Source organism: Choloepus didactylus, chromosome 2 (assembly GCF_015220235.1).
Source record: "Choloepus didactylus isolate mChoDid1 chromosome 2, mChoDid1.pri, whole genome shotgun sequence".
In the NCBI taxonomy this organism is placed as follows: domain Eukaryota; kingdom Metazoa; phylum Chordata; class Mammalia; order Pilosa; family Megalonychidae; genus Choloepus; species Choloepus didactylus.
Genome location: NC_051308.1, coordinates 114,677,535 through 114,693,393, shown reverse-complemented (window position 1 = coordinate 114,693,393; position 15,859 = coordinate 114,677,535). Strand labels below are relative to the sequence as shown.

Below are 15,859 nucleotides of genomic sequence, written 5' to 3'. Positions count from 1 at the left end.
TGGTTTCTTAGACCTCCACCCACCCAAAGCACAAGCAATGAAAGAAGAAATGGATAAATGGGATCTCCACAAAACTGAACACTTTGTGCATCAAAGGTCTTGGTCAGAAAAGTAAAAAGCAGCCTATACAAAGGAAGACAATATTTGGAAACCACATTATCAGATAAGGGTTTAATATCCAGAATATACAAAGAGATCCTACAACTCAACGAGAGAAAGACAAACAACCCAATTAAAAAATGGGCAAAACACGTGGATAGACACTTTTATGAAGAGGAACTACAAATGGCTCAAAAACATGAGAAGATGCTCAACTTCACTGGCTATTAGGGAAATGCAAATCAAAATCACAAGATACCATCTCATGAATGGCTATTATAAAAAAGAAACAGAAAATTACTAATGTTGGAGTGGATTCTCACACTTATTCACTGTTGGTGGGAATGCAGAATGGTGCAACCACTCTGGAAGGCACTGTGGCAGTTCCTCAGGAAGCTATGTATAGAACAGCTATACGATCCAGCAATCCCATTACTAGGTCTATAATCAGAGGAACTGGAAGCTAGGACATGAACAGACATTTGTAAACCGATGTTTATAATGGTGTTCTTTGCAGTTACCAAGAGATGGAAACAGCCCAAATGTCCATCAATGGATGAGTGGATAAACAAATTGTGGTATATACATATGATGGAATATTACACAGCTGTAAGACAGAATAAAGTCACAGAACATATAACAACATGGATGAACCTTGAGGATGTTGAGTGAAATTATCCAGAAACAAAAGGATAAATAGTTCACTAATATGAACTAACATTAATGAGCAAACTTTGAGAGTTAAAGCTGACAACATAAGTTATCAGGAGTTAGAAAGAGGGCAGAGATCAGGCATTTGATGCTGAAGGAGTGTAGAATGTTCAACAGGATTGATTGTATAGATCCAGAAATGGATAGCACAACACTGGATGATGGTAACACAATATTATAAGTTCACTGAACAAAGATGAGTGTGAGTATGATTGAAAGAGGAAGGCTAGTGTCATGTGGAACACCAGAAGGAAAGATAGAAGATAAAGACTGGGGCTGTATAACTTAGTGAAACCTAGGGTGGTCCATTATTTTGATTAAATGTGCAAATATTAGAATGTTTTTACATGAGGAAGAACAAATGAAAGACAAGTTTGCAAGGTGTTGAGACAGGGATAGTTTTGGGAGAAAATACAATCAATGCAAACTAGAATCTATTGTAAATAGTAACATGCTTCCATTAATTGTTACAAACAAATGTCTGTAAGAGGAGATGTAAGGGAGGGATATGGGATTCTTGACGCTGATGCCTTCTGACTTTTTAATTTTTTTTTAAATTTTTTCTTTTTCTCCTTTTTTCTTTTTTCTCCTCCTTTCTTTGCAGAAAAAATGGAAATGTCCTAATATAGAATGTGGTGGTGAATGCATAACTGTGATTATATCGGGAACCACTGCTTGTTTACGTAGGAGGTAATGTAGGGTGTGTGAATAAAACTGTAAAAAATAAAGAAGGATACAGTGCTGGAGAAAATGTGGAGAGAGGAATGTACCTAATCACTATTGGTGGGGAAGTAGAATGGTGCAGCCCATTTGGAGGGCAGTGTGGTGGTTCCACAGGAAGCTAAGTATGGGGTGCTATATGGTCCTGTAACCCTCTTATCGGGTATATACTTGAAAGAACTGAGAGCAGGGACATGAATAGACATTTGTACACTAGTGTTTATGGTGGCAGTGTTCATGATTCGCAATGGATGGAGGTGGCCTAAGGGTACACCAACTGATGAACAGAATGGCGAACTGTGGTGTATACATACAATGGAATACTGAGCGGCTAAAAGGAATGAAGTTGTGAGGTATGAAACTAGGTAAATGGACCTTGAGGGCAGTAGTTGAGTAAAATAAACCAGAAATGAAAAGACAAACATTACAACACCTCACTAATATGGACTAACCATAATGTGCAAACTCTTCTGAGAACTGAATCCGAGAGCATAGAATATCAGGGGAAAGCTTATGGTAAAGATTCCTAGATTGTAAACTCTTATAACAATTACTTCTATTCCTGAGTTGTAATGGTTATTTCTAAATCCTGAGATGCTGAGTTCTTTGTGTATAACTTGGTTGGTCTCTGGAAATTTGGGTATCTGTGTGACACCTCAGACTCAGAGCCAGTGTTTGGCAGCTATGAATGTCAGCATTACCCATACAGCAAATGTTAAAGAGGTTGAGAAAGAGATCAGACTTCAAGTAGAGATATGAACAAAATGGACTTGGTTCAGAATAAGGTGAATCAGACTAAAGGGTAAAAAACAATATTGACGGTGTTTTAAAACTTCAACTTCTGTGTGAGACCAAAGAAAGAGATGTTTATTTGGTGCAAGATCTGTATTTTCTGTAGCATGTTATATAATTTAACTTGTATGGTCAGTTTATTCAAACATCGTAATTACATGGAACTTTGGACAGGGAATAAGATCTGATTGGTTTGTACTAGTTAGTGTGAAGACCTGATACATTCTAGAGTAATTTGAGCAGAGAATAAAAACGTATTTGCAAAGCTCTCTTGAGGGACTGGGGGAAAATGTAGAAATATTAAACTTCCCCACCTGGGGAATTACTGATATTCTCACAAGCACCGGGGACTACAAATTTAGAAGGCTGAGCCCTAGATCTTGGCGTTTGCCCTTATGAAGCTTGTTACTGCAAAAGAGAGGCTAAGCCTACTTACAATTGTGCCTAAGAGTCACTCCTGGAGAACCTCTTTTGTTGCTCAGATGTGTGGCCTCTCTCTCAAAGCCCACTTGGCAGGTAAACTCACTGCCCTCCCCACTACGTGGGACATGACTCCTGGGGGTGTAAATCTGCCTGGCAATGTGGGACATGAGGCCCAGTGATGAGCATCATGGGATTGAGAAAGCCTTCTTGACCAAAAGGGGGAAGAGAAATGAAACAAAATTTCAGTGACTGAGAGATTTCCAATGGAGTCGAGGTCATTCTGGAGGTTCTTCTTATGCATTATATAAATGTCCTTTTTTAGTTTTTAGTGTGTTGGAAGAGCTAGAAGGAAATGCCTGAAACTGTTGAACTGCACAGTAGCCTTGATTCTTGAAGAAGGCTGTATAACTATATAGCTTACATGGTGTGACCATAATTGTGAAAACCCTGTGGCTCACACTCCCTTTATCCAGTGTATGAATAGATGAATAGAAGAATGGGGGCAAATGTAAATGAATAATAGGGGGGTGAGGGGGAACAGGATGCTTTGGGTTTTCTTTTTTACTTTTATTACTTTTTTGGGGGACTAATGAAATGTTCAAAAATTGATTGTGATAAAGCACAACAATTGACTGTTGTGAACAATTGATCGTACACTTTGGATGACTGTATGGTATGTGACGTTTATCTCAAAAAAACAAAAACAAAAAACAAAAAACAAAAAACAAAACAAAACCGAATCACCCTGCTGTGGAGGACTGAATCATGTTTCCCACAAAAGGCATGTTCGAGTCCCAACCCCTGGTCCTGAGAGTATGGACCCATTGAAATAGGATCTCTTGAAGCTGTTACTTCAGTTAAGGTGTAGCCTAAGTGAATCAAATTGGGCTTTAATCCATATTACTGGAGTCTTTTATAAGCAGAATGAAATTCAGATAGAAAGCCATGAGGAGCAATAAGAAACTCAAGTCAAGGGAACCTGAAAGAGAAAGATGCCGCCATGCATGTTGCCATGTGACAGAAAAGCCAAAGGACCAAGGCTCACCATCAGCCAGCCCAGAATTCCAGTGTTGAGGACTGAGCAAATCAGAAGAAAAAGGCTGCATTTGGTTAATGTGTAGATTAATAGATGGAAGTAAGCTAAAAGTAGTCTGTGGCTACACTGTGGCCCTACTTAGGCAGCAGTGAGAGGAAATCAGTCTTCCCAGTGGGCAATTTCAGGGAGTGTACCTGCCTGAACTAAGTATATAGACTCCTAGGCAATAGCAAATGGTTCAGCTAGTTGATCAGGACCTTGGCAGCTGTCAGTTCTCATCTATTCTTCCCTGGAAACTGCCTTTGGCTGAAGACAGCCACCTCATGCCGAGGTCATATCACTTCCCTGGCCAATGTGGGGATATACAGGTCTGGCCTGCTTGCCTCAATTGGTGCACATCTCTGTAGAGCCATCCCAGCCTGAGCTCCCTGAAGGACTGGCTAAGGCTTTCATTGAGACTGCATCAATTTACTTTCTCCCTTTATCCAATCCTGCTGCCTTCAGTCTCTCATAGGAGTTGATCCTGACGACTTCTCCCAATAACCTTCCTGCATGCAATCTTCTATTTCAGTGTTTCACTAGGAACTCAGCTTGTGACAAATACTTAGATTTCTGAGATTAGCTGTGTAGAATGTCATGCCTTTTGATCAATTTCAGAGAGCTTCTTGATGATGGCGGATGGGGAGATGTGGTGAGCTTTCCATTTCAAGGACAGTATGGAGGAGGATTACTGCAATGGCAAATTTCAAACAGTACCAGGGCCAGATCTGAATTACAGACTTCTGGAAGTGTGAGGCAGGGAACAGTTATCACTGCAACTACTGATAATGACAAGCTTGTCACTTATTGGGATGGCCTCATGTGGAAAAAAGTGAAAGAAAGTGCTTATTTGGCTCTGGGAGTGTTGGTGAGCTCAAATAGGATAATAGAAACCAAACTGAGTTTCTGGTAAGGATAGCAAAGGAGTAAAGGATCCCATCTTTACCCTCCCTAAACTGCATGACCTCGCATTATATTTGAGTGACCTTAGCACAAACCAACTGTCAATGGTCGGTCTTTTTTTCCACTAACGGACCCTGAATCTACATAGAATTATCCACTTCCCTCACCTCCCATCGAGGTACGTGTTCCAGAATTACATAATGACTAGCCCCACACCTTAACTTTGGTCTGGAAATCAAGGTGTCTTCTTTTACAGAATTTTAGGAACCTGGGTCAAGAAGCAAAACTGAAGTTCCCTTTACAAGCTTCGTTCACCTGCAGCTTCATTTTCCCCAACATTCAAATCTCCTTAGAGAAATAAAATCCAGGGTGTTTATTCAATGGACACATCTTTTTATTTGAGATACAAATGTTCAGTCTGGGTGATGAGAATGAGCCAGATACTAAGTACTAAAACAAAAGCTAGCTCTTTCTGCTTGTTCTATTAGTTCTGAGAGAGGACGAAGAGGTTACTATTTCAGTCCATTAATATCCAGCTTATCAAATTTACAGACTGGTATTTCTTGAGCAGGACTGCCCCAATAAGGGGGGATGTGATGACAGTTTAAGACAGAGTTGAAAAACACAGAGAATTCAACATGTGTGTGCAGTTCAGTCTGATGTCCCTGTATGGTCTCTAAAACTCCATATTTAGTCAGAGCTGGGAGTAAGATCAGGGTGCTGGCCCATCTTTGCTCCAATGCTCCTCTGATTCTGCTTTGCAGAACACTGGCATCTTGAAGGCATCTTGTTGCCCTGGAGGGAGGGAAGGTTCAGAGCCTCTGGGAGCTGGTGGGGGCCATTCCCTTGGCAGCTTGCTGGGCTAACCAGTACTTATATCTTTTAGTTTTGGGCCTCTCAAAGTTCACCACAGACATAGGCACCCTCACAGTGTCAAGCCCATTTACCTGTAGAAAAAAACAAGAAGAATCCTCAGAGCCCAGCTTCCCATCTTGGCTTTTCACCCAACAGAAAAGGAGGCAGTATGTGAAACACTCACCGTCACCTCACACCAGTATTCGCCCCACCGTGTGATGGACTCTTCTGGTAACTTTAATGCATGTGGGGCTACCACAACACCAAGCTGAAACAGATCACAGTAGAAATGAACGGTGTTTTCATGGCTGCCATTCTATACAGCCTCATAAAGTGAATTCTAGAATTTCTTGTACAGGGTGAATTAAATCGGGAAGTTTAATCTGGTTGAGTCTTGGGCTGATGGAGACCTCCAGAGGAGATGGCAGAGAAACTCAGTCCTTAAGTAAAAAATAACTTCATCCACAAAAGTAAAAATTCTTCAGTGAGTCACAATTCCCCAGCTTTTCTCTAGCTAGAGGAGGAAATGAATGAAATCATCCTTTCCTATCAGTCTTCAAATTCTATGTGACTACTTACTCTTAGTCTTTACTCATTTCCCTCCCACACCCCTGCAAAGCAACCAAGAACATTTTCCCTAACTCCAGGTGGATGACCACATCCATTCCTAAAAAGGGACTGATCTTTAGATAACCCAGCCTTAGGGGTATAGCAATGTTTATAGAGATCACTTACATTCTTGAGGAAGTGGCGTGCAACTATTTCAGGATTTAGCTCCCATTTGACGTTGTTCTTCATTCCCACCTCCAGGTGACAGCTTCTCAAAAATTTCACTGTCTGAGAATTATAAATAGGAGTTAGGTTAGAGTTCAGATTCAAGGAGAGGAAACATGTTAGTAAGAGGCAGAAGGTCTGAGGGCTCAGAAAAAGAGCACTATTTCTACCTCAAAGCCAACATAGGTGGGAAGATGAAAGGGAAGGCTAAAACATTCTTACTGTCTCAAGGTTGATATAGTGGGAAGATGTATTAGTGATACTTTGTCGGGGGATGTCACCTATATCTGATTGCTCCTAAGCAAGGAGAAACAGGACATGTCAAAGTTAGGCTCATCAACGGGGCCACTGGTTTACCTCAGGATGGAATAACTTTCATAGATTGTTTTAGCCCAATACTTTCGGTCCTGCAATCCCACTCCCACCCCATTAATGGTTCCTCCCTGCTTACAAAATAAAGAATAGATACATGAGCCTAGTATTCAAGATATTTTATAAATCTGGCCCCAACCTCCATGCTAGCCAAGTTTCTAATATTACATTATAGAAATCCTCTGTTTTAGCTAAATTGGTTTATTTTCTATGCTAAAATATGCCTTAAATTTCTACTTAAGGTTGTTCTCCTTTAACACCACCATTTCCATCCTTCTTGCCTATCCAAAGCCTATTACTCCGAGGCCTAATTCAATCCCATCTGCCCCACAAAGCCCTCGCCATTAACCCCACAGGACAAGCCCATTATGGTCCACATTGCCCTCATAATTTGCTGCCTTAAGTTTACTGATCACCTTCTCATGTATCTAAGTTCTCGCCAACCTGTCCATAAACATCCTGAGAGCAGAGCGCTCATCTAACATTTTTCCATACGTCCCCTCCATGTCTAGCATGCGGTCTTCCTCAGCAAGCAAGCACATGTCACTTGGCAGGCCAGACCCTGCCAAGAAGTCTCTATACTACTTTCAGTGGCCAGAACACTTCCTCCACCCTTATACTTGCAATTAGGAAAATTCAGGTGAATCAGAGAGACTCTCAGGAAGAGGTTGATGATTCCTGTAGGTGACCAAAAAAAGACTTTCTATGTTTCTACTCACCGCCTCACCTGCCTTGGTCTGGATCTTCTCTAATTTTCCTTCTTGTCTCAGCTTGAAAAGAAAGTTAACAATGAGAAAAATTAAAAGAAAAGTAAGTCCATGGCAAGTAAGATCAAACTCTTACAGTACTGGGTATGGGGGCTGGGCTTCTGGATTCCTGTTCTACTCTGTACTGCATTTTCAAATTAATATCAATTTCAAGCAATCAATCCTTTCCTGTCTGGGAAGAACATTGCTATAGTAAGTCTTTAGGTCTTATTCCTCCAAGTTCCTCCACCCATTCCTTTGAGCTCACCAATTTCTCCTCTTCAAACAGCTTCTTGTTTTCGGGGGATGCGTATACAGCCAGTCCTTGAGGAAGTAGTTGATTACGGCCCACAGATTTCTTCACTGAGACCAAGTCACCCCGGACTCCAAGTTCTGCCAGTGGGAACAACAGAGACACTGGATCAGGAAGACTATCTAGAAGTTCCTAAAGAAAAGGAGATGATCAAAGAAAGCAGCACCTCTTAATTCTCTCACAGTGTGTGATCTTCCTAGAGGAAACATGAACTGACATTCACCAGGAACATTTGAGTCCTCTATTTTAAGGCTTGATTTATAGAATTTCTGTATTTGCAGGCACATACTGTCAGGCCTCTCCCCACACACTGTTAATGCTGTTGCTGCATTCATGTTCTAATTTTCCTCGCAGGAGGACGATGCCACAATCACAGCACTCTTCATGGCTCCCTCTTCTCAATTACTTTTCGCAAAGTAGAAAAAACAAGGCAAACAAGTGAAGGAGAAGGGCAGGGAGAAGTTGATGCCTGCGATGGAAGTACCTGGACCCAGGGCTTACCCTCCACAGACTGCGTAAGAATGAGCTCCAGGTTGTCTTTGGGCCGGTGTTTCGTGTCCTCCACCAGCTTGTAGACGCGATGTCTCCGGTGGAGGTGCGGCTTCCGGCCTTCCCCGGCCAGCGGCACCTTCCACCAGCGCTCTACGATGACCGTGCCCTAGCGGCCGGGGAAGCGAGGGTGAACAAGTCTCCACAAACACACACTTGCCCCCTTCCCCAGGCCGCCAGTACCTCGAGGAAAGCCCGCCACCCCCAAGCTGGGGCCCCAACAGGTCTCAACTCGACCCCCCAAAATTATGGGGCTTAAGTGGCCCTCCAAGTTCAGGTCCCCTACAACCCCGACCCTGCCCTCACCAGATTGGAAGAGAGGCTGAAGTTGCGCTCCGGACCGAGGGCGCCCGCTCCATGTCGCGGCTGGAGCAGTTCCCGGACTCTTCCTCCCAACAGCAGTTCAGGGACAAACCGCCGCAGTCTTCTAACCAGCGGAGCGGCCGCCATATTCCCGGGCACGGAGGGTAGCAGGAGGAAGGACCCCGGCGCCCGGCGGCAAAAAAGGTCCCGGTCGGGGCTGCCCGCGGCGCGCCTGAGCTGGCGCTGACTTTGTCTGGGTTGAGCGGAGGGAGAGAGGGTCCACGGGTAGGATCTCGGATCCCGCGCTATGAGAAATCAGATCCGAGATAATTGCTTCTACCGTTCAGCATTTCCCCCCATTCCCTTCGTTTGGGGGAGGGGGGCGGCCATAATTATTGAGGGATAGCGGAATGAGTGTTAGGTGGATAGCAGAAAACACATTTTCTCCCTGTTGGCTTCACCTTTATCTTTTAAATGGGGGCTTTGATTTAGCTCTAGATGCTAAGAGCATTTCCAGTGCTGGCATTCTATGATAACTGGATCCTAAAGGGAAGAAAGCTTCTGTTCTTTTTCTTTTTAAAATTTTTAGTGTGGTAACACATACAACACAGAATTTCCCACTATAACAACTTTCGTGTGTACAATTCAGTGGATTAATTACACTCACAATATTGTGCTGGCATCGCCATCATCCGTCACAAAACCTTTTTTAGATTCAACAGAAACTCTGTACCCATTAAGCATTAACTACTCATCCCTCCCCACCCCTCCAACCTGTAATTTAGTTCCTATATTTGCTCACTTGACTTCAAATATATGTAAAAGTGGAAGTATGGGATCATCTGGAAAACAGACACCCCCAGGAGGAGGAGTATAACCCTTAGTCATTACACTGCAGTATTTAAGATAATATTTAAAGAACAGTTCTAAACCACAAGATATATAGGCCATACGAAAACAAGACTGGCAGGGCCTCTGCCCAGGGTCTCAGTACTGGAGAGAAGACCATTGGGATGAACAGAGGGTTTTTTACTGTTTTGTTTGTTTGTTTGTTTGTTTTTACAGGGGGGAATTATGGAAAGATGCTCTATGTATTATCTATTTGGCCCATAAATACCCTTAGTCAGTCCCTCTTCCCGATTACAATTTCTTTACCTGGCTTTCAGGACACCACTTTTGTTTATGTTCTTCCCACTTCACCTGACTTCTTCAGTCTCCTTTACTAATTTCTCCTTATCTCCCAAAACAGTGCCCCCAGGATCAGTCCTTGGACCTCTTCTTAATATACACCCTCTCTTGAGGATGGTCTCATGCCTTAAAATACTATTTATATGTAGACCTCTCCCAAATTCCAGACTTAATATCCATCTTCTTGTCATCTTTCCTTTATATCTCTAATGGACATCTCAAAGTTAACACGTTCAAAACTGAATTGATCTCTACCCCTCCACAAACCCACCCAAACTGCCCCAAGTGTAGTCTTTCCCATCTCAGTGGATGGAAACTCCCTTCTTTCAGTTCTTGGACTCATTCTCAACTTCTTTTTCTCTCATACTTCAACTCCTCTTGGATCTACCTTTAAACTGTATCAAGAATCCAACCACTTCCCACTTCCTCCACTGCTCCACCCTGTAGTAAAACAGCATCTTTCATCTGGATTATTGCAATAATCTAACAGGTCTCCCTTAATTCTCTACAGTTTATTTACAACACAGCAGCCAGAATGGTCTTTTTAAAAAACATAAGTCAGATAATGTCACTTTTCCCCTTTACTCAAAGTGAAAGGAAAGGCAAAAGATCTATGTGAACTGGCCCCATTAACTCTCTGACCTCAGCTTCTACTCTCCCTACTGCTTACTCTGCTCCACACACAGTGGCCTCCTTGCCACTTTAAAAATTCCAGGCACACTTCCTCTTTGGGTAGGGCTTTTGTGCTGGCTATTTCCTCTGCTTGGAATACTTTTACCCTCAGATGTTGGCTTGGCTAACTCCCTTACCTTCTTCAAGTCTGATTAAATGTCACCTTTTCAAGGAGGCCCTCTTGGAATACCCTATTTATTACTGAAACTCTGTCCAACACTTTACACTCTTGATCATCCTTTATCCTGCTCTATTTTCCTCAAAGCTGTTACCTTCTAACATATTAAATAATTTACTTATGTTTACTGTTTAGGTTTGAGTTACTTAGAAGATAAATTCCATGGGGCAGGGATCTTTGTATTGTTCACTGACATATATCCCAAGCACCTAGAATAGCACCTTGCTCTCAGTAGACCTTCATTGAATACTTGTTGAATGGATGACTTCTAAAACCTGGTGGCTCCAGAACCAATCTGGCTTACAATGTTCTGATTTTTTTATCAACAGTTTTTATTTTTTGAATTAGAGGCCAATCAATATATATTTTTAATGGAGAAATTTACTACAAAAATCTGTCTTTCCAGTTTCTGTTAAAAAAATAATATGATCACGCATCACCAAATCTGCATTCCTACATGGCAACACTGGATGCAGACAAAATGTGTCTGCTTCTTTTTAGGGTGTGGGATTTCCATTCTGCTATAGCCCCACTGTGCAGCTCCACTATTTTTTACTGGCTGTCCCGGCCCCTGGAGGCATTTAGTTTGCAATTCCTAACCTACAAGGCAATGGAGAAAGTTCAATAACCTGTAGCACCCTGGGTTAAGAGTAGGGATGATTAAAATATTTAACTAGTAAGAACTTTTGGAAGCAACTAATCAGATTAGATGCTGGATCAGGGCCCTGGAAGTCACCTGCAGTGCCAGGCACTAACCTTTAGTTGCTGGATTATGGGGATGTCGGGAATGGAGAGGGTCACAGAGAAGGGGACAAGACCAGGTGGACACAAGTGTTCCTGCAGAGCTATCTGCCAACAGTGCAGGTTTAAAGTGTTTTAACCATTTGTACAGCGGTAAAGTGCATATGGGTTGAATATGAGCCTTTGGCTAAGGGGGCAGGATGGGGTAGGAGAGCAGCAGAATCCTGAAGTGACTTAAGGGCTGACCCCTTGTCTATGTCATAGTGCCCACCGGGTCACAATGGCACCAGGTTGCTTGAAACTCTGTCTCCCATCTCTGAACCTCACTTTGCCGCAGGGAGGCACTGAACTGAGAAACTGCCTTGTAACAGGTTGCACCCCTCTCTTTACTCCCTTTCTTATATCAAGAGGGGAAAAACACGGAACTACCTCTACCCGATCTGGTCCCCATACGCCTATTACCTTTACTGCTACAAATACCGGATCAGCCTCCGGGAGAAGATGCTGCCTTTTTATAAAAGGTACTTGTTTTCATCTCTGTTTGTATTTGTTTATGTAAACTGTAAGGAAGAATAATTTGAAAGAACTTCCTAAGTAACAAGAGATGGTAATGGCAAAATAGGGTGGAAGGCGGTTATGAAACTTTTGAATTTTTCCATGTCTTGCCTCAGAAAATGGAAACAGAAGAGCTTGCCATGGAAAATACAGAAGATAGTGTCGGAGTTTGGTCCTGTGTACTTGGGAGCTATGAATCTCTCCCCAGACCCTGAGATAAACTAATTTGAGCCTTTTTTTCCCAACCAGCATCACTTATAGGGAACAGGAGGACCTAACACTCCGGCCCCGTTGCTGCCTTCAGTGCTCCTGAGTCCCCAGTAGGCCTCCAGGGGGGCAGAAGCACCGAGCAGGGTAACTACGACCAGCTTAAAGAACTGTACTCGGTAAGTGGACTCTGAGCTGGTGCCGTGACAGGGAAGACCCTTGCTTGCTGTAATACCTTGTGGAGGAGAGGCATAAGCTACTGGAAAATGAATCACAGAAAGTTAGAGCTAGATAGGACCTTAGAGCTCATGTGTAAAAGCTACTTATTTTATAGACAAAGATCCTGAAGTAGAATGGATTCTTATCAGAGAATGGAGTCTTAATACTCAAGGATGTAAAGCTGTTTAGATGCTAAGCTGGGACTAAAACCTGGAACTCCTGTGTGTGCTCCTGTGTCATACTGCATTAACATGCCTGACTGTGATCTCTGCATTCTAAATGCAAAATGGGAGAATTTGGAGAAAACCCATGATGAAAAAAAGTGGAAAAGTATCAGTGAGAAGAAAAATTAAATAGTACAGCTATTTTGTTTTTTTTTAAGAGGTGGCATTGCTCTCTGATCTAAACATTTGTTTCTGAGGGGATAGCACCCTTGAAGTAGTGTTAGCAGGGTGAGGTTATACTTTCTAGTTTGAGTTTGATATCCAAAACTTCAAAACAGGGATGGCTTTTTGGTCCTAGGACTAAGGCTCCTCATCAGTTCCTTTCTTGCCTCCATGGACACAACCAAATCTGCCTGAGACCTGATTTTGAGGACTAGGTAAGCTCAGAAGCGGGAGACTATTACTGTAATTTTTACTCCTGTTTCTTTCCAGGCTGGGAACCTGACGGTGCTATCTACTGACCCCCTGCTCCACCAGAACCCAGTGCAGTTAGACTTCCACTTTCGCCTCACCCCCCAGACTTCTGCCCATTGGCATGGCCTTCTCTGTGACCATCAACTTTTCCTGGATATCCCATATCGGGCCTTGGATCAAGGCAACCGGGAAAGGTGACTGAATCTGGATGGGAGAGTAGGGAAGGAAGGAGTAAGGGACTTCACCCTTCCATCATGTCACAATCAGGTACTCATTACACTAACCACTGAGGGCTGATTCAGAAGCTGCATACAGGCAAAACACTCAGCTGACACACAGACAAGCCTGTGAACTGTGCCAGGATCTGAGGTTCCAGGGATAGTGTTTATGGGAGGTTGTAGGACTCAGAATCTGAAACACAGAAGTGGGGATCCATAACAGTTGAACAGGAAGGACTTTTCAGCTGTTTGTCTCTACGGAGCAGTCCCCCGACCCCACTACCCCATCCAGTGGCTTAGGTGTTGATCCAGTAGTAGGCAATCCTTTGACTTCCAAGAAAAATTGACCAAAAGTAGTTGACCAGTAAGATTTCTTCTGCTCCAACTAGATGTCTTTTTGGATTATGAGTTGGCTAAACATTTCAATAACTGATTTCTCTGACTTCTAGTTTGACCGCAACACTGGAGTACGTGGAGGAGAAGACCAATGTCGACTCTGTGTTTGTGAATTTCCAAACTGATCGGAATGATAAAGGTGGGGATCTCTGTCCTTTGCTGCCCTTAGTGCTGAAGCTGCTGGCAGCTATTTTTTCTTCAAGCATTTGAGGGATTCCCCCACCCCCATGCCACACCTCAGGGAAACAGACACCTTACATTGTGTTCACTCAAGTTACAAATGGACTATCAGGAAGCCACTCCTGGCAGATTTTAGAGGCCAGACTGAAGGAGTACTGATGAAATTACACATGATCCATTCGAGGGATGTGGTTGGTAGGATAGAAAGGATCCCAAATGTATTGAGCACCTACAGCACAAAGGGGTTGGGCATAAGGGCAGGAGGATAAGAATATATTTAAAAGCAGATGCTCAAAGAATGTATTATAGAAATCTATAACCTCTTCCCCTTCAAGTTTATATTCTGTTAGCTATTAGCCAAAGGATGGTCAACAATCATCATTCATAAATAACAGCTGAGAGCTTACTAAGCCATCATCATGTTAAGCACTTCATAAATATCCCATTTAGTCTTCAAACCTAGAATCCCTGTTTTACAAATGAGAAAACTGAAATCCGGAAGTTAATTTGCAGAATGTTACAAAGCTAGTTAAGCATTAAAGCCAGGGATAGAGTCTAGGTTTGTCTGATTTCAGAGTACATCATCCTAATACCTGCACAACACTGCTTCCTCCATAGCTGTTTCTGTAATAGAAAAGACCAACTCTCTGGTGGAGGAATAGATGTAGTGAGCTCCAAAGAGTATTCTAACAATTTCTTCTCTCCTCCTTTCACAGGTGCCCTGCTACGGGCCTTCAGCTACATGGGCTTTGAAGTGGTCAAACCAGATCACCCTGCCCTCCCTCCCTGGGAAAATGTCATCTTTATGGTGTATCCCCTTGAAAGGGACCTTGGCCCCTCACCCAGTGAACCTCCCTGACCATGCTTATTTCTACCCTGTGAGGGGCTGAAAGCCCTGACACATGGAAGCCAGAGGTCCAGGATGTGATTCAGGACACCTTCCTCCATCCTAGGAATAAAGGGTAGTGCAATCCTCAAGTGTTCACTGTTTCTTGGGGGGTGGGTGGTGGGTGGGAGGTGGTGGATAATGGGGTCAGCTAGAGTGGAACATGAGCCTTTCAGGGCTGAATGCACTGTAGGATAAATGCTTAATGGTCACCTGAACTACAGAGGGAAAGAACCCAAGGGTTTTAGGTTCTCTTTGCCTTCTCTCCTACCCCAAAGCTGTTTCCCCATTTATTCAGTAATTATTTACTAAGCACCTGCCAAAAACAAGGACCAAGCATTAGGGAATCCAGAAGAAGCCTTGCTGGGAAGTTTTCAAAAATATATTTGAGCTTAAATTGGAGACAAGTGCTAATTCCTTATCTCTGAATGTGGAGGAAACCAGGGAAGGCTTCATGGATCCCTCAGCTTTGGTTCAAGGGGAAGATTTCAACAGATAAAGTAACAGTTAGCATAGAAGAGGGCATTCTAGGCAGCAGGGAAAGTACAGGATTGCAGTGGAAGAATGACAAGTATTCCAACAGAATGGGATATGAACTGACAAAACTTAAAGCCATGTTAAAGAAACAGACTTTTATACAAAGTAACAAACTGCAGCTAGGAATGACATTACTCATTTTCCAGAGCAGGAAGTCCTATGAATTATATCAGGGGACAAGAGCAAAGGCTCCCTGAGGAACTGAGGAAGCTGTTGCCAAATGGCAGGGCCGTGAGGTGGCTCCAACTCCAGGGCTGAGCATGCTTCAGTAAGCAATTCAGTTAACTGCAGCCAAGGTCTGAAGTGTCAAATCAATGGAAGCTACTCATTGATTCCTTCACTAGAGCTCTTCTGTTAATTGGTACTGAGATTTTTTGGAGAAAAAGCCTATTGTGGCTATGGGAAAATATTACAGTTGCCAATGTAGTAAATAGGTAGACCTTACTAATCCTTAGATTAAAAAAAAGTCCTGCATAAGGCATCTTTATGTGCTAACCCAGTTTATCTTGCTTGATTCTTAAAAAAAGTTCATCTGTTATTATCACCCACATTATTCACATAATATTTACTTTCAAGTAGATTTACAATTCTCACTGGAATACCATCTGA

At 42.8% G+C, this 15,859-nt stretch overlaps 2 protein-coding genes across 3 annotated transcripts; one reads left to right on the top strand and one right to left on the bottom strand.

The window, feature by feature from the left end:
- Positions 1–5,081: 5,081 nt before the first annotated feature.
- MRPL9 (mitochondrial ribosomal protein L9) lies at positions 5,082–8,831 on the bottom strand. Of its 2 annotated transcripts, none has more exons than XM_037825973.1 (7): positions 8,639–8,831; positions 8,285–8,441; positions 7,739–7,863; positions 7,444–7,494; positions 6,314–6,415; positions 5,763–5,846; positions 5,082–5,670 (listed from the first exon to the last, which is right to left on the bottom strand). In XM_037825973.1, exons 1-7 carry the CDS (start codon positions 8,780–8,782, stop codon positions 5,536–5,538), a joined length of 798 nt encoding a protein of 265 aa, XP_037681901.1. In that variant the 5' UTR covers positions 8,783–8,831; the 3' UTR covers positions 5,082–5,535. The 2 variants fall into 2 exon arrangements, with proteins under 2 accessions (XP_037681901.1, XP_037681902.1); XM_037825974.1 differs by lacking the exon at positions 8,639–8,831 and adding an exon at positions 7,950–8,188 and having other exon boundaries at positions 8,285–8,422.
- A 2,946-nt stretch (positions 8,832–11,777) lies between these two features.
- On the top strand, positions 11,778–14,686 carry OAZ3 (ornithine decarboxylase antizyme 3). The gene is given in 6 exon segments (XM_037825975.1): positions 11,778–11,935; positions 12,219–12,279; positions 12,281–12,355; positions 13,052–13,227; positions 13,701–13,786; positions 14,544–14,686. Coding segments are annotated over 6 exon segments (561 nt in total). The 5' UTR covers positions 11,778–11,915.
- The last annotated feature ends 1,173 nt before the right edge of the window (positions 14,687–15,859 follow it).